Source organism: Drosophila montana, unplaced genomic scaffold, assembly GCF_035044405.1.
Source record: "Drosophila montana isolate Dmon_TW-CO22-7 unplaced genomic scaffold, ASM3504440v1 contig_3213_1, whole genome shotgun sequence".
In the NCBI taxonomy this organism is placed as follows: domain Eukaryota; kingdom Metazoa; phylum Arthropoda; class Insecta; order Diptera; family Drosophilidae; genus Drosophila; species Drosophila montana.
The window spans coordinates 1,486,948-1,508,558 of NW_026998093.1; the positions used below are offsets into that span (position 1 = coordinate 1,486,948).

Here is a 21,611-nt window from a genome sequence, read left to right on the forward strand (position 1 = left end):
TATTTATATGATATACCTCTTTCTTCTCGTACGGATCCCGACTATCGATTGACACCAAAAAATCTGAATTCTAATTCTAAATGGCCCAATTTGAGAAAAACTACTATGTTTTTTGCAAAAATTACGATGTTTGCTGAAAATGGCTGTGACCACGAGTCGAACGAGACCAAACTTTCCAAGATCGGGGCTTATTTGGCCGAGAAAAAAAAAACGCGAAAAAATGCCGTTATAATTTTGAAGATTTGTCGTTTTTTTTCGATAATTCGGCTAAAAATGGTCCGATTTTGGAAAGTTATACCTTTTTGAACTCGTACCGATCTCTGGAACCGACTTGCATACAACGTTTTTTGATTTTGATTTTTTATATTTTATTTTTTTTTCTTCGCTGGAAAACGACAAACCTAGCTGCATACTTTTTGGCTGCAGCGAATATTTCTAAAATTGGCGTGCGTCCGAAATTTCAAACGATTTTGGAATTGAATATTTTAAAAAATGAAAATTGAATGAATGAATGAAAAAAAAATGAATTTCGACAGCATTGTGTTGAGTTGGAAAACATGATTATTTAGAGATATCTACATCTGTTCATTGTGAAAAGCATGGGCAAGTATTAGACGACTGAGGGTATATGCAGTGCATTCATAGTCATCTGATGTCATCATATATATATATATATATATATAAGGAAATGTAGACAACAATCTGACGGAACGCTATAAATCATAAAGTGTCATATAGTTGATAAGAGATAAGATAGATGTCTGTCTGACAGTCAGAAAAGTCAAATCGTTGATAAAAGGGTTTTATTTCTGCTTCGAATGACTACGAGCTGTTGCATCAGATGCGAAAATGCAAGATTTTATTTACCCAACTCGCTCAGTTCGTATATATGTATATATTCCTATTCAATCTAGACTTTTTTGAACCTCTTTCGCGCTGTTCTTCATATTTGCTCACTCGCTCTTTGATTATCTCTCGATTAAACTGCGATTGTGTCACATAATTGAGCCATTGGAGTCTGTTGCTCCTAGCTGATGGCCAACTGAGCGCCTCAGGCAGCGCGTTGCTGTTGGCCATTCGAATTGCCAATTCCAACGCGTCAATTTCGCTGCTAATCATATATAATTTTTGTTGTAAAATAATTCATGCCCGTGTACATACACATACACATACACACATAAATTAAAAGTGCCGCCAGGCCCAGGTTGAAATCCCAAGTCAATTGCCACGCACAACCCGCTTGACGGCTTCGGCAGACACTGCGACTGTCGCAGCTTGGAGCTACGGGCAGCTCGGTGGCACGACGACAAATTCCTCGGCGATGACGTCGGAGACATGGCCTGACATTGGCCATGGGCCTATGTCTCAGTTACTGTTGTAATTGTCAGTCTGTTTGTTTATTTTGAATACAACCCGCTACACATTGTGTGTACTCCGCCTTGATGGGCCTTCATGGCTCGGCACATTTGTTTGTGGAGCCAATAAGTAGTAGACGCCACCCACAACTACTCGTAAATCCACTCGTAAACTGTGGCTGGCCCATATGAGTGGATGTGGGCGACATTTGAGTGATTTATGGCCGCCTTTGAATGCATTTCACAGTGGGAGCAGACAGCATTCAAATGGCATTCGTTGACAATTTATAGTTTGATATTTATCCAAATGTCTGACTGCTGAGTCTGGCTGACCTTGATCTTGAACTTGTTGGGCGTGTCTGGGCTGGTTTTTATAGGCATCTATTACAGCATCGAAGCACTTATTGTAACATCCATCAGGCATGCAGTTGCGATGAAGTCACTTTTGCTGATGGTTTTTTTATTTATTTTCTTTCTATTTGGTTAGCTTCTAACGAAAATGTGTTCTTAATTTGATTTTCGAAATTCGACCAGTTCCCGGAAAGCGAAATCGTAAACAGACGCAGTAAATGACAAAAATTCACACGAAACAAATCAATCAACAGGGCGAGAAGCTTAGGAAACTTTAAGTTTTACGAGCGACTTGAATGAATGCGGCAAGCGGGCGTGCACGAGGCTAACATACCCTGTGTACCCTTAGCAGGCGAACTCGAGACTAAAAGGAGTTTATAAGTCTTTGGTTTAGAGTATTTCAAAATTCTATGAAGTCATACAAGGAATGTACCATGTACCAGAATATATCTATAAATATTTGTTGCTCAAGAGCTTTTAAGTTGTGCAAGCTATATACACCCTTTCGCTAAGCATGACAGGGTATACAAATGATATATGGTAAGCTTTATCCTCACAATCTTCAACACTATCCAATTTTTATTTTTATAGCTGTCTGCAAAGATCGAAAGATCTTTGGCGCTTTTTTAATTTGAAATTCGCGCGTGTAGTTTAAAAATGAAGTTGAGAAATGACCAAAACTTGATTTTTATGTTGATAAATGAGTTAAGGGCGTGTTTAGACGGAAACTAAACAGTTGATTGTGTTTTGGGGAACGTTCTGAATTTGAATAAGCCTTGAAACACACTTAAGACTTATGCTAAATTGAGCTTAGTTCAAAAACCTTATGAATATGTGGCCAATCTTCGGTTTTGATAACTTTATAAATGTCCAACAGAATTCAAAATTAAATGAATTTACAGATTATTTGCAAATGTAAACAATATTTTTGAAAGATCAGTCAATCAGCACTCAACAGAATTAGGAAGCTAGACGAGTGTTTTCCTAATTGAGCTAAGCACCCACACATCAATCCGCACTCACTCAACCAGTCAATCAGGCAATCAATCAGTCAGACAATCAGCCAATTGAAAGCGAAATGCAGCATCATTTGGTCTTAACCTCTTGACGCGGGTTCAATGCGAACAGCTGCCTCATAAATCTTCGAAATGCTTTTGGATTATTGGGTCTCGATTTTGGAAGCTGGCAAACCGGTTGATGGCAAACAAATTGTCGACATTATTCTTACAACATTCAAACGAGCCGCAAAATAAAAAATTAAATATATACCAATATAGCAAAACGTAAACAAATCAAAGTAGCAAAGCAAATAGGAAAAAAAAATAGCTTCCTTTAGCTAATATTTGGCAACTTCTGCTCCCACAAACCGCGCTCCAATCAACTCCAATTAAATGAACCCGTTCTGGGCATAGTTAATTAAGTTGCAGGCAACTAATTGAAGTTCCTAATGCCAGCTAGCTTGTAATTAGCATAAATGCCAGCATAAAATAAACAACACGACAAGAAATGTTAAACGAAATTCAGGTTTGTGGTTTCATTAAACAATCATGTACCAAAAAGTATTAACTTTATAAATATTCCAATACACACATTTATTGTAGCTGTATTTCCGCTCTTAATTAATTTATGCGCATTTTATTGATCTCATGTGTTGTGCGTATCAAAACCGCACAGCAGACCAACTGAAATTTTTGCGAAAAAGAAAAAAGACAAACAAATGAAAATGACCACAAATGGCAATGTAATACAGACAGTTGTACATGCTAACAGATACCCTTTAAATTAAAAGGCAGACTCTTAATTCGAATATCATATTTATAGGGCGAAGTATGTATTAGGTATATGGTTCTTTAAATTTTTAGGATTTCCAGAATCAAACTAATCAAATCGTTTAGTCACAAGTTTCACCAGCGGGAGTTAACCGGCTTTGCTCGGACCATGTCTTTTCCTTGCATTTTGGTAATGTGCGAAATTATACATTCATTTACCGCTTGTACTATTTTGATTTCCACGTCTCAAACGATATTTTGGACAGCTTTTTAAATGTGAGTTCGAAGTCGATCACAGGAGTGGCAACAACGGAGGTGGCAAGTGTGAAACACGTCTCAAATACATTTTTTAAATATCATTCTAAATGAGTTTGTGGTAGATTGTGTGTTGAGCATTTTTCATGAATTTTCCACACTCACGAGTGGAAGCAAACATTTCTATATACATAAACAAAATTTCGCACATCTTTCATATTATTTATATAGTAAAAGGTTTTTTTTGCATATCCTGTACTCTCTGCACTTTCTACTCATCAGAGATAAACGCATTTCATTCAGTTTGCTTTGGTTTTATTTGATTTTGAAGTCTTGGCATAGTTTTTTTTTTTTGGACTGCTTTTTAGTAAGCCAATCGGCATCCATCCACTGAGCTGCCTTTGAGCGCTTTAGCAGCTGGGCAAAAAAAAGAGAGAGAGTAAAAAAACAGTTTTCATTTCTTCCACCAGCTCTAAACGCATTTTTCCACACAACTGCAACGCAATCTTGGCCCGTGATAGCTCAGTTTTAGTGCGCCATTCACATGCTTCACCTGGTGTCATCCAACGAGGCATGGAGGAGCCACGGCACGTACTACTTACATGCCAGCTATCTGGTATCTAATATGCCGTTTGGCTGTGGCAGTTGAGTTTGCTCCTGCTCTTCTTCTTCTTTACGTTTTTCGTGTGTGTGGTAATCTTATTGCCCCTGGAGCCTCGTCATGCCTTCAATATTATATATCAGAGCGGGGCAATGTTCTCTTCGAATTCTGTTTGCAACAGTCGCCCAGAGAAACAAAAAGTGAAAGTCATTTTGTTAATGTTTTGCATTCCATACGGCTGTAGTTGTTGTTGTTGTTGCATGTCATTGTCTGTAGACACAATCCTTTGACAGTTCAGTTTATAACGACTATCAGATCGCATTGCGGCCCTTGGGTCGTATGCGCAATATCACGCATACGCAGCTAGCATGAGGCTGCAGTTTTAATTGAATTCGAGCGAATTGAAAGTTTTGCCTGCAGTTGTTTTTGTTGCCGCTTAAAGTTTAAATTAATTTCCAGTTGAGTTTTCACAAAAGTTGTTTAATGAGTTTAGTCGATGAATTTTAACAATCAAAGTGCTGTGGGGAATAGCTTCCTCTACTCTCTCTATTGTCGTTAAGTGAAATGAGTGCGGGAAATACCCTAAAGCCACAATGAATGGGTATATTTGGTTAGGTAGACCAGCAAATATTAAGCCTCAGTCACAACTCATTTACTCACTTACTGACTCATCTCTATTCACACGAAACCCAACCCATTTTCTGGGAACTTAAGCACTTCACAAAATCAACGCTTTGTATGCCAATTGGATGTTCTCATTTTTTGGGTCATTTGATGCATGTGTTCATCAAATTTTTCGGTTATCAATCATTTCCGCTCCAAAATAAAACTAACTGTCGCATATTTTATTCGCAACAACCAAGTCCAGGTATGATATAACCTTTTATGCTACATTCGGTGCCCCGCACGCTCCCCTTCCTCGATTCAATATCAGCTGCATCAATCACATTAGCTCTGACTTTGACTCAAAACACGTACTCAGCGCCCAAGTATGCGCACTGACTGACTGATATACCCCACTTCGTGTCGCCCCGCTCCAGCCTCTTGAGCTGTTATGTGCATTTTAAATTGTCAGCTCGGCGTCGTCATCGACCAAATGGATTTGCGTACGCGGCGCAGGCGCCAGCGACGACGTCAGCCTCTATAACACGCGGTGCTATACTTGAGCTACAACTACAGAAACTACAAATAACAATAACAGACACCAATATACTGGAAATATGATAACAACAACAACAACAACAACAAAAACAGCAACAATTTGCTCTCAAGTGATGTCATGCATTTGAATTTATGCCGAACCGGCGCCCCAGCCTCTTTAATCTCCATTCGTTCAGCGCTGATGATGTAAATAATTTTTTTCGCAGCTAAAATGCCTCGAACTACGCTTCAATTACAATCTCTTAGCTCTTTGGTGGATTTTATTTTAGAGGGCATTATAAATTTGTTACGAAATGTGCAACGCATAGAAGGTAAAGCTTCTGAAACCCATAAGACCTATTTACGAAGCTGTCATAGGAAAGATTACGGCGGACATGAAGTTCTTGTATAAAAATGTTTTTTTTTTTCAAGATATCTCGACCGCATTTGGCGTTGTAGTTAGTTGTAGTATGCTCCATCGGACATATCTTTCAGCTCCCTAAAAAACTCTTCTGTTTTCAGGACCTTCTGACCTTCGACATGACCTTCTAAATGCCTTGCATCACATTAAATGCTTTGGCATAAAATCACTTTAAAGAGTATTTAATTTTCGGCGTCACGCACATAGTTCCTTGTCTTTTTTGACCAGATATAACGTTTTTTTTAAATGAATTTTTTATGGGTTTTCTGTTTGCATTGACATCAAAATGTCACTTGAATTGTTGAAATATTTTCAATTAATTATTTGCAACGCTTAAAGAAAAAAAAACAATTTGTTTTTTTAATTTCTGCGCAAATATTTGGGCAAATTAATAACAGAGCAAACACGCAGCAAATTTAGCTTTCACATTTTCTCCAGGAAAATTAGGAAAATGCCTGAGACGGACAGCGGCTATTTGCCGAGTGCAGAAGCGTCCAGTTGGCCCTCGGGCAGCGAATATTGTTTTTTCTTTACAATTTTTGGGGCTGACGCAAATGTTTGGCGCGTGTCTGTGGCACAGTTGACACTTTTTCCACTGCCCATCCGCCCAGTCTACCCGCCCTCCTCCCTTGCTGGCTTTGGTGTTGCCCAATTTGCTTTAAATGCAGCATATCCCTGCCTGTCGTGCCTGTCCTGCCGCTCCTGCGGCTCATGGCTTTGTGTGTTGTAGGTGGACACACGCATTTGTGTAGCTATATTTGCTGCTGTTGCTCGACATGCTTTGGCCTCGTTGCCATGTTCCCTGCCTGTCGTTCGTGTCAACAATAAATCAAAAGTTTTATCTTGTTTGTGTGCCCTAAGACCCGAAGAGTCAGGCCCAGAGCCGGAGCCGTAGCCAGAGCCAAATAGCCAGACATATTACTGCGTCAGCCCTCATGTCATCCTTTGCAGTCCCAACAAATTTAGCTTGACTGTAGACGTTGTGTTGCATTGTGTTCTTATGTGGCTGCTGCTGCCACTATCATAATGACAAACATTTTGCTAGCCGGGCATCATGTTATATATACATATGTGTGTGTAGCTGGATGATGCATGGCAAGGATTCGCTTCAATCCTTAAGGCTGCGCACTCCATACTCAATCATGTCGTCAAATTGTTTGCCAACATGTTGAAAATCCGCTTGCCAGACGCAAACACAAACATAAACATTATTCAGTTTGATTTCCATTTGCATTTGCTCAAGTATTTTTTTTTCGCCATGAAAATTATTTCCGTTTAGCTGTAATTTATATGCCTGGTCCTGTGCCGCTCTCTCTGTGTACTGCAGCTGCTTCGCGCTGCGCCTGCCAAACTTTGTTGACTTAACGGCTATGCAAAGTCTGCGTCAATTTATTGACCAACTGGCATGTGTGGGCGTGGCTGATTAATAAATGTACGTTCCTCTGCCCCATTTGGGCATGCATACATTTGTTTAAATTTGTTGATTCAAATGTCAAGGCAAGCATCAGGTTTGTGGCGCGTCTCACTCACAAATTAAACGCAAATCATAAAATTCTAAATCTAAATCCAAAGCAATCAAATTGACGCTTCAAGCGACCAATTTGGTAAGACACAAATTGCCAAAAAAAAAAATAAAATAAACGACTGCATAATACTTGCTCACGGTATAAGAAGAGAAGACGAAGAATCACAGACGCTTATCGGTTGTTTTTATTACCAATTTGCTCCTTCTAGCTCTAAGACCGTAAAGTATATCGTTTTCGCTATTTGCCACGCCCCCAGAGCGGGTGATTTTATCTAATGGTACCTAACTTTATATGGAATATAACTAATATACTCTTTTTCACTTTGTGAACAAGCATTAAAACTTGAGTGCAAATTGTATGCAAATTTCGTATTATAAAAGGTGACTAATACAATTTGACTTATAGTTCACCTCGGTGGGCGGTGGTGTGTGTGTGTGTGTGTCTCGCAGCCACCGACTGAATCATCAGTCGGTAAACTAGCTGCCTCTTATCATACCCGTTGGCCACGTGAGTGCGGATGGAGCCACCGCAGCCGGGAGCCATTCAAAAGTGCCTGCTTTGCATAACATTTAATAAAAGCTGCGACTTTGACTGTCGCAAATTGTATAAATATTTGATAGCAGCTCGTTTGTATCAATATTTGCATGTGTATGTGTGTGTGGCATTCAATAGAATCTGTTGTGGCTAAAGTTGTTGAAACTTAAAGCCACAAATTGTGATACTGAAAATTATTACGCATACGCCACGTGCACCGCATAAGAGCGACCGATAAATGCAATTGTTATACGACTGTGAATGAATATTGAATGCGTTTTGTATACCCTGCAAAACGGAATATGTTTCAAGTGGGTATGTTGTACTGACTAGCAGACATGACTAGACCCAAACATTAACCCTTATCCTTGCCTTAACAGAAACTATCGCTATTTATGCAGGAGCTCAAATGTATTTTACAACACTATATATCGATAGATTTATCGATTGCATTTTAAGAGCCCCATTTATTCAATATTGCACAGCCACTCCGAAGCCAAGCACTTTATTTAATTATATGACTGGGCCGTATCGCCCACTTTTGTTAATGGGCCCGCCCTAACGCTTTTAACACTCTTCTGTTATTATTGCTTGCGGGCAATTTTTCGTCAGCGTATGCCGCAAGCGGCGCTTAAAATATTGCACGTGACGATAGTGTTAAAAATAAACATAAATAAATGTGGCGCTGTCGCGGGCAAAAAGCCGACGAAAATAAATATAAATAAGTGCAAATGAAAATGGAAAACTTGGGAAAAGCGTAAGATGAAAACGCGAATCGCCGCCTCGCATAGCGCTAAATGTGTGCGGTAAATAATGATCGGAAGACCAAACCAAGGTAAAGTAAGCCAGAGATGCGGATTCTGGCTGGAAAGCTTGCTTTGCAAAAGGGAGGACGGTAGGGGGAGGGGACCGGTCGGGGCTATGCTGCGCTGGCTTAGCTGCGGTGCTTTTGCAACAGTTCGTGTGGCTTTCCACAAATATTTATTAGAAATAACGCAAGCGCCTGGAATTATGCGCATGCATTTTGATGCACTCACTGAAATGAGGTTTCGCAAACAATTTCACAAAGTCAAAGTTTAGTTTCGCATTTGACTTAACTTTAAATTATTTAATTGAGATTATTTACTTGAATTACCTTTTGCATAGACGCAGCCTGAGCTCAAGGTAACTCTTTCAGAACTGGTTCGGCTGCAAGTAAAGAAACGTATGCTTCTATTTAATAAGGTTGCAAGAAATACAGTTAGATTTTTTGGTTAGTTGAGCTTGTAGGTATATAGCAACAATTCCTTAAAGACTTAAAGCTGAGCAATTAAGTAAATTCGGAAGTTTGGCCAACATGTAACATATTTCTTTTAGTGTAATCAGGCTGTAATGAGTAGGCTCATTACAGATGTCAATTAGCGAAACCAATTCCGAAAAATCAGCGCTAACTGACACATTTACAGCTGCACGACTTTCCGCCAGCTGATCGCCTAATGGTTAATGACAATTGTGAACGACTACAACAAGTTTAAACACTCGAAAATTGCGTAATAAATACCGTGTCTACTGAGCAGCAGTTGGTCAACCACTGCAAAGACTGTGACCACTGTAACCACTGCTCTGAATGCTGTGAGGACCACTGTAACCACGGAAGCCATGTCCAATTGGACAACAAAAGCGCGCGCTGTCAACCTGTCAAATCGTGCGAAATGACAACAATAGCGACAGCAACAACAGAAACTTGTAATAATAGTTATCTGGGTTGTAAACAAGTTTATGTTTGCTGCTTAGGCAAAATCGAAAGCGACAGGTGAACTGCATAACTGAACGATTCGCTGTCAAATAATTAAAACTATTTGCGCTTATTTCAAAATAATATCGAACGATTCTTCAACAACATTTCAATCAGAATTATAGCATAAAATCAAGCGTCAGCTGCGAGTGCGAAAACTTTAAGCGGCTTCTCAGCTAAGAACCGAAATGTTCCAATATATACTAGACGAAAAGTAAATAGGAATGAAGGGTTGTACTCGGCACGCCGAAGAATAAATACTCTCTGAGACTCTGAAAAGGCTTTGTAAAGGAATTCTGCAATTCGCAATTGCGAGTCCAGATATCTTGAAAATAAAGTTTTCAATTAATAATATTATAGTTTTTTGACAAATTCTTTGTATAGAACGAACTATCTGATATATGGGTTTGATTCAGATAAGATTATGTACAGAGGGTATATTGAAACAAGTTAACTTTGTATACAAGACCCGTGCTTTCTTTCGCTACATGATAAAGTGGTTAAGTTCCGCAGATTCCGACAGATTCCTACAACTAAAGGAGAGGAATCTTTTGCCTCAAGAATATAGATATACTTCTACTTTATGGTTTCGTATACACTTTGTGACAAAAGGAAAGGGTACCCAAAACTTGGTTGATAAATACACAATGTAAGCTGCTTAAAGATTTTTCCGACTGATGTTTTCCTTGTGTACATTGGCTAAAAATAGTACAGTTTGCAGCAACAGCTGACAGTGGGATGAATATGATAAAAAAATTTATGAATTATTTATAAAGAAAGACTGGTGTGTTCGAATTGAACGTTTAAATTAGCTTTTTTGAAAACTTTGTTAATTGCAATTGCAATGAAAATGCAGTTGGAAAAATGCGATTGAATTTTCCTAATTTATATTCTTATGGATCTATACCACTGTGCTGCACTTGGTAGATTTTTCGATTTTTCTATTTGGGTATTACTTAAAGCTCTTGCAGTTTGTGTGATTTTTTTTTCTTACTTCAACATCTGCAACAAAGTTTGCCGCAACTTGCCGCAGAGTCAGTTTAGTTTCTCGCAGATATTTGATGTTGGGTACATTTGTGGCACATTTAGGCAATCAAATTGAAGATATTTGCGTCGAGAACGTTGATTCAAGTGTGGCGCCACATTTGGTGGTAAATATTTTGTGTCCGAGACTCTTCATTTCTTGTCAAATATTTTGCATTCACGCCTTGCAAATGTGGCAGGTGACAACGCCCACAATTATGATTATTTTTGATTGCCCGAAATTGGGAAGGTTCTTTTATTTTGAGGGGAAGCAACAATTGAAATTTTTGTGAATCAACCAAATAGAACAAACGCCCGCAGCAGGCAATTATGTCAAATAAATGTGAATAATTTATCAATTATGCTGCGTTTATTAACTAATTCAGCTTTTATTATATCTATGCAAAATGGCAATTAAAAACGAGGACACACGAAATTTAACCAAATTCGGAATATTGATGAAATTGTATGGAGCGTGTGCTGGGGGCTGACATAGAAGAGCATTTATTAATTCAATTTCGTTGGCTGCCCCGAAATCGGAATATGAATAAAAAAGAAATAAGAAAAAACAATACAAATGCGAGGCAGAGCAAAATATTCGATTGAAATTTAAATTCAAATCAACTTTCCAAGCTGCCCGCAAATTTATGCAGAGATATTTTCGGCTTTTTTTTTTTTTAATAGTTTTTGTTTGAATTCCTTTCCTAGTTGTACGTCAGAGACTCGATTTATGTGTGCTACGTTAGTTCTTGAATGTTCCAAATGAAATGCAAAATTTGTGCTAAAAAACAGAAAGAACCTTTCGAAACATAATTACGAAGTTCACTTGCATAGGCAAAACAGAAATATGCCTGCGTAGGCAGAACAAGAAGCTGACGAGGAAGAAGCGCAGTTGTAGGGGAGAAGCAACAAAAATGTGGGAGACTTAAGCCCAACATATCCCATATTTCATATACCCAACCATCTACAAACATATCGCATGGCAAATAAACAAACAAAAACACGACCCAAAAGCAAGCAATATAAACGTGACAATGTTAAGGTACGATAAAGAGGCTGAAGTAGGCGAAGAGGAAGCGTATAACCGGCAGCAAAGGCAAATAAGCCAATGCGAAGAAGATGAAGTAGAAGAAGACGCAGTCGAAGTGGCAACTAAAACAACAATGTGAGAAAATGCAGACGCAAATTATGAAAGAAATTCTAGAACTCGACGATGGAAGCGAAGGAGGAGGGGGAAAAGGCAAGGCATGTGCCTTGTCAGACTCAGTGACATTTTCGAGTGGCTGCCATTTGGCTGTACTCGCTCCAGGTCCGTCCGAGCCGTCGTCCCAAGAGCCCCATTCCAATTGGACTTTGTATCGTTCGAAAATTGTTGTTGTTGCATTTATTTTGGGGCGCACATTTTGCAGACGTTGCTGCCGCATTCGTTTTTGGCATTAACAAATTGCATGCATTGCACTTTTATTTGTTGCCTTCAATAGTCCAAAATGGCTTTGCGTATATCATGGGAATTAATGCAGTCTATTTTAAGCAAAATTTATGAAACAGAGATGTCAAACATGATTTGCAGCTATAAATGACGCAAAAATGTAGAAACAGGCAAATCGCTCCTCTATGCGATTCTCATGGAGTCAAGAAAACGAGAGACCACAGTGTAACAAAAGCATATAAAGCAATTGAGGCTGTTTTTTTTATAAAAAATGTTATTAAAATGTTCCGACAACAGAATCGCAAGACAATATTTAAAATATGTTCAAAAAAGGCATGCCCATGCCACATGTGGCACAGATTTGAATAGATTTCAGATTACGAAATTTAATTTCTCAATTAAACTCCTCAAACAAAAGATATATAGCTTTAATACCATTTCGTTTGCCAAACTTGCCACAAGCTCGGCACGTTTTTTTTACCTCAAGTTCAGACACCTGCTTTTGAAACGGCTGCAACTCCGTTACATAAAGACCTGTTGGTTGGGCCAAATTCCAAGTCAATTGCAAATGACTTGTGGCAGCTGAGGCCAAAGCTGGCTCCAGTTCCGGTATTGGCCTGTCATAGACAAAGCCAAAGCATTGACCTGCCCTTCTCCAGATTGGAGATCGTGCCACAGTTTTAACTGAGTGCGGCATGCCAACTGCGTGGGTTTAACGGTCCCAGAGCGGAGCAGCCAATTGGTATCTCAATAGGTTTATCTGCAAACGGGGCAAACTGGAACAATTTGTTGCCGCAATTTGCACCAGTTGCAGTTGCAGTTGCATCGACTGGCGGCAACAACTTGCAGAGTAATCTGCCGCTCAATCAATTTGTTGCAGGTTTGTTTAGCTGTCGTTCGCATTTTCCGACTGTCTATGCTGTCTTAAGCTGCCAGCTTATCAAATTAATCGTTTGAATTAGCCTGTTCTGCTCTGAGCAGCAGAGAGAAGACAGCGACAGCTCAATTTGTGTCTGTGTGTGGCTGCAGCACAAATTGTGGCAATTATTTTGTTGAAAACAAACAACTTGCAACTCAAGTTGCGCATCTTGTTAATTATGAATGAAATTTATGCAACAATTTATGCAGTAGCCACACACACACACACACACACACACACAACGATAACATTTGCATTCTGCAAAATGATTTAGTTTTTATCTTAGATACAAGCAACATGCTTGGGGCAGTTGCGCCTGCGCCGCGAATCGGCGCGCAGATTGAGACTTGAACTGAGCTGATTTCGCATTCCCGATAGGCAGCCGGCACAAATGTCAGCCACGCACGCCCACAATACACGATCAACGTGCTGGGGCACAGGCGCGGGGCCAATTTGTTCAATTGCGGCAGCCTCTTGGGCGTCACAAATGCGAATCTCGCGAATCTGCGACGTCTGCATCTAAAAGGCTTCGCCCGCCGACATGCAACACTCTTCCACTCTTCCAGCTGCCCCTGCGGCGCTTCGGCGCTGCGCGGAGTTCAATTGACACAGTAACCTCGTCGCTTTTTTCATGCCTCATGAATGATTACCGCCTCCAGTTGCCACAGCAACAACAACAACAACAACTTTTATGATGCATTGCGCTGTCTGTGCGGCCGCCTGTCCCGACGACTGCGTTGAATGCCTCTCGTGTGTGTGCTTGTGGCTTGTGGAAATTTGTCATTAGGCACAATACTCGCACATTCTCCTACTAGCTGCCTTGGACTTAACAAGCCAACTTGTTTGTTTCCATGTCCCTACCTGTTTGAGGGTATGCGCAATTTGTCTTCAAGTTTGCTGAGTGTTCGGAAATAACAGAGTTTAACTTTTACTATTTAAACTATTCAGCAATTCTGCTCTGCATATGTAAGAAAATACTCTTAGACCAAATTAAAGACTACGTTTGTGATTCCCAAAAGGTTCAAGCTCAGACTAAATAAAAGGGCGAGCTGATGGTAAAGTAACATTCGTTATAACAGCCTTAACTACTTTTTTTTTCATGGAGAATTTACTCTGAACTATTAAGTTAATTAGTAAGAAAATCGATTATTATCAAAATTAAGGCTATGCGGTTGTAGTTCCCACACGGCTCAAGCGCATACCACATAAAGGGTGAGCTGATGATGAGGTGTCATTCATTGTGATAACCGTAACTACTTATTTTATAAGTGAGAAATTACTTTTATTTATAAAGTTAATTTGCTAAAAAGTAGTTCTTTATTAAAATTAAGGCATTTGTAATTCCTAAACGGTTTAAGAACATACTATATAAAGGGTAAGCTGCTGCTGAAAAGGTGAACTGCAGAGTCATTCGGTGAAAGGATTAAATACTTATGTATTCTTTGAGAGAACAAACTCTTTACAAACTACGCTATATTCTGTAAGTACTCAACTATATATGAGAATTTTCTTCTTTTTTTATATATATCCTGCATTAAGTATTTAATATATTCGTGCTAATAAAACCTGAAGTCAATTATTAATATTTATTTTTACAATAAGAAATTATGCATAGCATTATCTAAATTTTGGTCTACATTTTCTAAATGATTCTTTATTGATTTAAGTGTATTTTCGCTACGGTTCTTTAAAGTTGAATGTCTCTTGTCGCTTGTCTCGTCCCGAGATATGATGTTACTTGGGAGCAGTTGCTGCGTTTGTTTTCCAGAAAATTGATTCAGCAACAAATATTTGCATAACTCATTAAGAGCGTTGCGAGATACGTAAACGTAAACACAAATATTCACGTAAATGAAAACACGTTAAATAAGTTCATTATGTGCGTGTGTGTGTGTCTGCGTGTCTGTGTGCAGTTTGTCGCGATCGTCAAGCGAAAATATTTTAATTAGTTTTTGGGCGGGGAAACGTCTCGAATCGCTGGCTAATTGTTGGCATTGGCTCAGCGAGCGAAACGGGCGCTGATTGTGTGCAGCATTATGGAAAGATTATGCAAACATGTTAAGGGGTTAAACAGACAACAGAAGCCAAAGGCTGGCTATGGAAATTCCAATGGAAAACTAAAGTAAAATGGGTTGGGAAAAGCTGCAGTTGCTGTGGCAGCTCCGAAAAGAATAAAATTGGACACTTACTCAACACTGTCAAATGACGGGACAGCAAAGTTGCTGACAGCTTGTCAAATCAATTGATTTGCTTGCCTTCAATCAGATTCCAATAAATGAATCCCTACGAGGAGATACTGGGCCAAGTGATGGACCAAATGCTTATGCAAAAGGACTGCAATACGGAGAACAAGCTGGTGCACGATAAGCTGGTCGTGCTGATGCGCTACAGTGAGTAACTGCATGCCAGTGCCCTCCAGTGCTCCTTATCAGCTAAAGACAGACACTTGCAGGACTGCGTGACATTGCGGTGACCACCTCGAATGCCGCCTGTCATGCGGGCCGCTCCACGCCCTGTTACTTTGACGTGGAGCGCACGTTCCGAGTGCTGGACATTGACGTCCGTGGTTTGCGGGAGCTGCGTGATAGCAGCGCAGAGACGCAGCCTGCGCCCATCAGATTTAGCCCGGTGGAGACGCGCGACGAGGATATACACCAGAGTCCGCAGCTGGATATCAATCAGTCGCGTGGCTTGCGCAGCGGCCGCCACATACCCAAATATATGCCGCCCTTTCCAGGTGTGCACACCTACAAGAACACCATGATGGACATTGTCACGGATCGTGGTTACGTCTCGGAGCGGCAACGTCGTGCCGAGCTGCAGCTGAGCACCCAGAGGGCGCTCAATAGGTACTACCTGCGCACAAGGCCGGCTACTTCGCTATTTATTGAGCCGCAGCGCGGCACAGAATTCATGGGTGAGTCACCGGCAGCAGCAGCTAATCCTCGACATTTGCTAACAATTCCGTTCGGGTCAGATAGTGCTCGATGTGAATGTGCCCAAAAAGCCGGCCTACTTAACGGCATTAATGCCGCGCGATGAGGTGTTCGATGTGGATATCTACGAGTTCAATGAGCCGCCCAATGAGAGGGGTGAGGGGGCAGTGTCTATTCCAAGCTAGAAATTTGTTTATATTGAATATTCCCCAATAATTGTAGCACGAAACAATCCCTTTATGAAGAAGCCGCGAGATAAAAGCGAGTATAATCAATCCGTCGAGGAAGACAATAATGAAAATGAATCAGAAGAAAATGATGATGATGCGGATGACGATCGTGATCAGGAGCATGATCATGATCGGGAGCGTGAGGATAACGAATACGATGACGAGGACGATTGGCAGCTGCCCAACTTAAATGACGATGACGAATCCTCATCGTGAGAACTTCTAAAAATTAACTCTAATTTTAGGTGTGAAGTAATATTTTCGATAAGCAATAGTTTAGTATTTATCTTCTAGCATAACTTTTAAGATCTTATTTGGCATTGATAGACGATAAACTATAAACCCTTTAACTGGAATCGATATCGTTCGAGCTGCCCTTAATAAATATGAACTTTCCGCTTGACTCGTTGGGAGTGTTCATTTTTGTGTCCAGTTCATATCAGTTGATTGATTCCCTGCAGCTTCTGCAGTGCAAGCAATTTAATTTATTTCAATTACATTTCGTTAAAAACTGACACACGTTTTCGAGGGGTTTCCAATTGCCTTCATCCAACGCCTCGCATCAAGGGCCAACAGGTGAGGCGAGGTGAGGTGAGGTGAGGTGGTGGCCAAAGTTCAAAGTGCTTTACTGTAGCAAGCGCAGCACTTGCCTGATTCCTGCCTGGTTTTCTCCTGTTCCTGGCTGCTAACGGTAACGATTCCAGAGTATTAAATAACTTTGTAATTTAATTAACTTTGACGTCGACGTCGGCTGCGTCTGCGTCTCCGTCGTGCCGCTTAACTTTGATTAACGTTTTGCAATTTTTCAACAAGTTTGAGTTGAACTTCGCCTCACGTAGCTTAAATGCCAGGTGCACAGGGTGTTAGAAGCGAAGGGAGAGGATGGGTGCGGCAGGAAGGGGGGGGGAGGGGGGGCAAAGGATTCCCTGTCCATGTTTGAACTCAAGAGTTTGGATTACACGCGACTTTTGCAAGTGCCCGGGCTGTTGCAGTTATTTGTGTCTCTCAAGTTATTTGAGCCAAGTATTTTGAGATTAGAGCACTTGATGCCGCGGACTCAAGATGCTGTGGTCGTATTAAAGGCTTAAAGGGCCTTAACTGACTAGCTGACAAAATAATAATAATAAATGGAATACCAAAAAGTCACATAATTGGGCTAAAATCGTTGCTAATTATTGTCTATTTTGGGCCAATGCCTTCCTTTATTTTATTGCAACATTTTGTGGCACAGGCGTTTGTGTATTTTTGGTTTGATTGCAACACGTTTCCGTTGATTATTTGATTTGGCAACAGCTGAAAGCATTCACACACACACACACGCACACCACAGACATTATTTGACTTTGATATTGTGCCAGGGCACAAGTTGCAGCTGCAAATGCAGTTGATGATGCAAAAGGAGGCAGCTGCCAAGCGCCGCCTCTTGTTAAACTTGCCAAAAACGATTTCAATGTTGTTGTTGCTGTTCTTCTTATTGTTGCAGCATTAAAATGCATAAACATAAACAATCAAAAAACGAGAAATACAATTTCTACATGCCTCATAAAGACTGGAGCACATTAAAAGCCAAAGCCAAATTCGAAATATGCAATAACTGGCGCAAATGAAAGGCCAACAACAAATGAATTCGGAATTTGTTTAGACGATGATTTGTTGCTCCAGATTAGAAATTCTTTTTTTTCTTTCTACTATTTATATGTGCCTATATGTATATAGATATTTTTTATTTTGCGGCTTGTGCCCGTTTCGGTTGTCATTTTAACCCAATTTAACCCATGTTCGCCAGCGGCAACATTTCTGTTTATTTATGGTCAACTTTTGTGGTCCGCTGAGATAAATTGAAAATTATGACACAAGTTTGATTTGCCCAAAAAATTCTTCTTCTTTTTTTTTTTTTGTGGCAAGGCCAGTGGGCGTAGTTAAGGCCATGTAGTTTCATTTATTTATTTTAGTTGTGCTTTTTTTTAGGCACAGACGCATAAAAAACAAACACACAAACAGCGGAAGTGGAAACATGCAATAGCACACAGTACAAAAAAACAAACAAACAACTAAAAAAGTAAAGCAATATTATTCAAAAGACGACTACCAAATGCTCTAAAGCTAGTTTAAGAAGTGTTATAAATTCGTGAGTAGAACTTTTAGGGAAGAGCTGAGAATCAAGCCTTTATCTTCGTTCCATTTGGAGACGCTCAACTAATAGTTAATAAAAATAATTTTTCTACTTCAATCATTTTATGGCACACGTGCATTTAGTTAATAATTTTACTAGCAATAATTTTTTGATCTTTCGATAAGTGCTTAAATTTTGATTATATTCAAATGAATTTATTATACTTTTACCCTTTCGCTTGCAAAAAATCGACTTCATCATAAAGCTTACATTTTCATTTCGGCTCACACACACACATACACAGGAAGACACAACATGTGTGTGTGTGTGTGTGTGTGTGTGTGTATGTTATCTTGTTTGTTTGTGACCCGCTTGGCCAAACAAAAGCCAATTTTTCATAAATCTTTCCCGAGCCGCACATTCCCCCATCTTGCCGCCCCTTATCACAATTCCCCTGTCAACTCACAACGCACTCTTTCTCCTTCCCTTGTTCTCTCTCTCTCTCCCCTCTCTCTCTCTCTCTCTCGGCTGCCATTTTACGGTTGCATTTAACCTTTTTCTCTCGAAATACACTTTAAAATTTACCGCTCTGTTGTTTGGCCATAAAAATGTTGTTTGTTGTTTCGGCTGCTCATACGCCCCGTTGTCAGTGTGCCCAGCTATACAAATTGCCGGCTCGTTATAATTATGACGTCGTTTCAACTCTTGTCAAGCGGCATTATGTGTACATGTGTGTGTGTGCGTGTCTGTGTGTCTGTGTGTGCCGGGAAAAGTCTCTAAGCAAATCAATTCAAGTTCACGCGTCTCTCAACGGCTTGAGAATTGCGAGGCGTGTGCGAATTTTTACTTCAGCTTTACTTTTCTTTTGTGACTGGCTTTTGTTGGCATTTTCCTCGCGTCTGAAATGCCAAAGCGAACCTAAAGTTGCCTTTCAGCTGTTGTTGCCCTTTGGTTTATTTGATTTTTATTTTGCCTGCGTTGGTTTTCTTCTTCTTTTTTTCTTCGACTGCCTCATGTTATTTATGTGCATGTATTTTTATTATTTTGTATGCTTTTTAATGCATACAGCCAGCATGTAGATGAAGAAGAAGCATCAGCACCACCACCAGCAGCAGAAAAACGCCAGCAAATCGCTCGTCAGACACGCGCGTGTTTAGCATAAGAATTTGCCATTGACTTTCTGTCTTTCGCTTGGGAATTACAAATTTCTTTGGCGCTGTCTCCCAAATGGCCAAAATGGCCAAGCAAACAGCTGTACTCAACTAATCAAATGAGCCAAGAGAAAGCCTTTCGACCACATTTCGCCAACATGTGAAGGTGAATCGTATGTCAAAGCAAATCTACGAATATAAATAGCTTGCAAAACTTTTAAACAAATTCAATTTAACATGTAATAATTTCTTCTTTTTGCAAAGTAATTTAGAAGCTCATAAATTTTAGTTGTCGAAATTGAGGCGATATTGTTTTTGGGCACACAATAGTTGTGCATAGCCCACCACTGTTCGCTGTATTTTGTCCCTACAACTGTTCATTTGTACGTGTTATTTCCACGTTTTGCTGCTGCTTTATGGCTGCTTTATTATGTAGCTCAGACCCAGACCCAGACCCAGACCCAGACCCAGATCTAACTCTCTGCCCGTCCTGCTCAGAGGCAACTTGCTGCTAGCCAAGTTTTCTCCTCTAGTTAAGCGTGTGTGTGTATCAAATGTCTGTGCGTGTTAAAGTGTATGCTGCTTTTGTGTGTGTGTGTGTGGTGTGTGTTTGTTACTCGATATTATGGCAGCTATATAAAAGTACATTTATTGTATACATGTACATGATATGTATTTTTAGCATCGCTTGCGCGTGTTACGTGTTAAAATTAACACGAGGCGCCACAAGCAGCTGCCACGTTGCGCATACGCCGCGTGTGCCACCTGCCTCGGCGCGCGTGTGTGTGCTCTGCTTGATTAAATTGATTGAATTTGATTGCTGTCTGAGTTGAGTTGCCCGGAGTCCAGAGTTGCCAATCTGGCGAATGTTGTGCACTTTGTCTTGCAACCCTGTTGCATATTTCATAGACGACGGCAAAAGCAATTAGTTACGCGTGGAGTGCAGCTAACATGGCTCTGTGGCAGGAAGCCCAATTGTGTAGCCAGCTCACCTGTCTTGCCTTCAATTCGCTCAAGTGAAATGCAAATTTGCCTAAGACGAAACACAGCCGGCAATTTCCACGAAAATGCAATGCAATTGAATTAATGAGCTGCCGAAGCACACTGAGAACAAACGAGGCAAAGAGGGAGAGAGAGGGAGAGAGAGAACTGGAGAATGTTTTGAATACCTAATGTCTTTATTATGCCAAAGCGTGCAGCGTGCAGCGTGCAGCTTCAACTGCAATTGCCTCTCGTACATCTCAAAGTACCCGTACAAGTTGAGCTTTGACAATTACAATGCGCTTGAGGATCGGCTAAGATGACTACATCTCCAGCTCGAGATACTATTCAGCGTCTGGGTCCGAGCATTGCTTCCGTCAGCGGGCTGTCTCATTAGCCCCGTTGCAATTGTGCGCATTCCAAGCAGTTTGTTATCTTTTGTCAAAGCAAACACAAAAGCAAACACTTGCAATAATAAATAGCTATCATGATGATCATTATGTTTTTGATTATTCTATGCTGTGCTGAGCTGAGCTGAGCTGCCTTGTCAGACCAGACCAAGTTTCGCATTTCATAATCATAACAAGTGCAAAGAGCAACTGCAGTGGCATCAACTACTTTTGGCCCACTGAGCTGCCCATTTGCGTCCGCCACTCGCCGAACAACAATACCTTGGCCAAGTCGTGGCAGGAAGTCAGCTAAGTCAGTTATCTCACGCGACAGCCTTGGCAGGCAGCTAGCTGTAAGGTGAGTAGAACAAAGGCATGTTGCATAGTGTAAGCGGCGCCTAACATCACAAATGAACAAGTGCACAGGCAGGCCGCCGAGTGTACTGACTGCTAGATGCTCTATAGATGACTGCAATGGTGCTTTCTTAATCATGTGATATAATAAAAATATTTAAATTTTCTAAAATATATTTATGTAATAGAGAAGTTAAGTGCTTTTAGTATAAACTTTGAAATTTCATGTGCATATGTTGTGTAATTTTACAAAACTTTACCTAGTTTTGCTGAGGCCACGTTTTTTCCTAAAATTTGTTGCGTCTCTCTTTCATCCATTTTCCATTCAGAGAGATAGATTTTGCAAAAAGTGTGAAACAC

The 21,611-nt window shown here is 40.3% G+C and overlaps 3 protein-coding genes across 5 annotated transcripts in view; 2 read left to right on the forward strand and 1 right to left on the reverse strand.

Moving 5' to 3' along the window:
• The window catches only part of rgn (regeneration), a 53,155-nt gene that overhangs the window by 6,962 nt on the left and 24,582 nt on the right, over positions 1 to 21,611 (reverse strand). For 2 of the 3 annotated variants that reach the window (XM_064688544.1, XM_064688547.1), the window contains exon 2: positions 9,088 to 9,140. The exons of the other annotated variant lie outside the window; for it this stretch is intronic. The gene's annotated coding sequence lies outside the window, so the exon portion shown is untranslated. The remainder of the gene's footprint in view (positions 1 to 9,087; positions 9,141 to 21,611) is intronic. 3 annotated transcript variants of the gene reach the window in all.
• Positions 2,112 to 21,611, forward strand: part of LOC135432751 (uncharacterized) — a 61,752-nt gene continuing 42,252 nt past the window's right edge. Inside the window, exon 1 of the mRNA XM_064688556.1 lies at positions 2,112 to 2,246. The gene's annotated coding sequence lies outside the window, so the exon portion shown is untranslated. The remainder of the gene's footprint in view (positions 2,247 to 21,611) is intronic.
• Positions 15,238 to 16,640, forward strand: sa (spermatocyte arrest). The gene is made up of 5 exons (XM_064688525.1): positions 15,238 to 15,487; positions 15,550 to 16,014; positions 16,079 to 16,189; positions 16,256 to 16,508; positions 16,558 to 16,640. Exons 1-4 carry the CDS (start codon positions 15,373 to 15,375, stop codon positions 16,477 to 16,479), a joined length of 915 nt encoding a protein of 304 aa, XP_064544595.1. The 5' UTR covers positions 15,238 to 15,372; the 3' UTR covers positions 16,480 to 16,508; positions 16,558 to 16,640.

Bases quoted from the DNA above. Each gene is read 5' to 3' on its own strand.
- sa (XM_064688525.1), top strand. From the start codon at position 15,373: ATGAATCCCTACGAGGAGATACTGGGCCAAGTGATGGACCAAATGCTT. The intron at 15,488-15,549 runs GTGAGTAACTGC...AGACACTTGCAG, and splicing joins GGTCGTGCTGATGCGCTACA to GACTGCGTGACATTGCGGTG. The intron at 16,190-16,255 runs GTGAGGGGGCAG...CAATAATTGTAG, and splicing joins TGAGCCGCCCAATGAGAGGG to CACGAAACAATCCCTTTATG.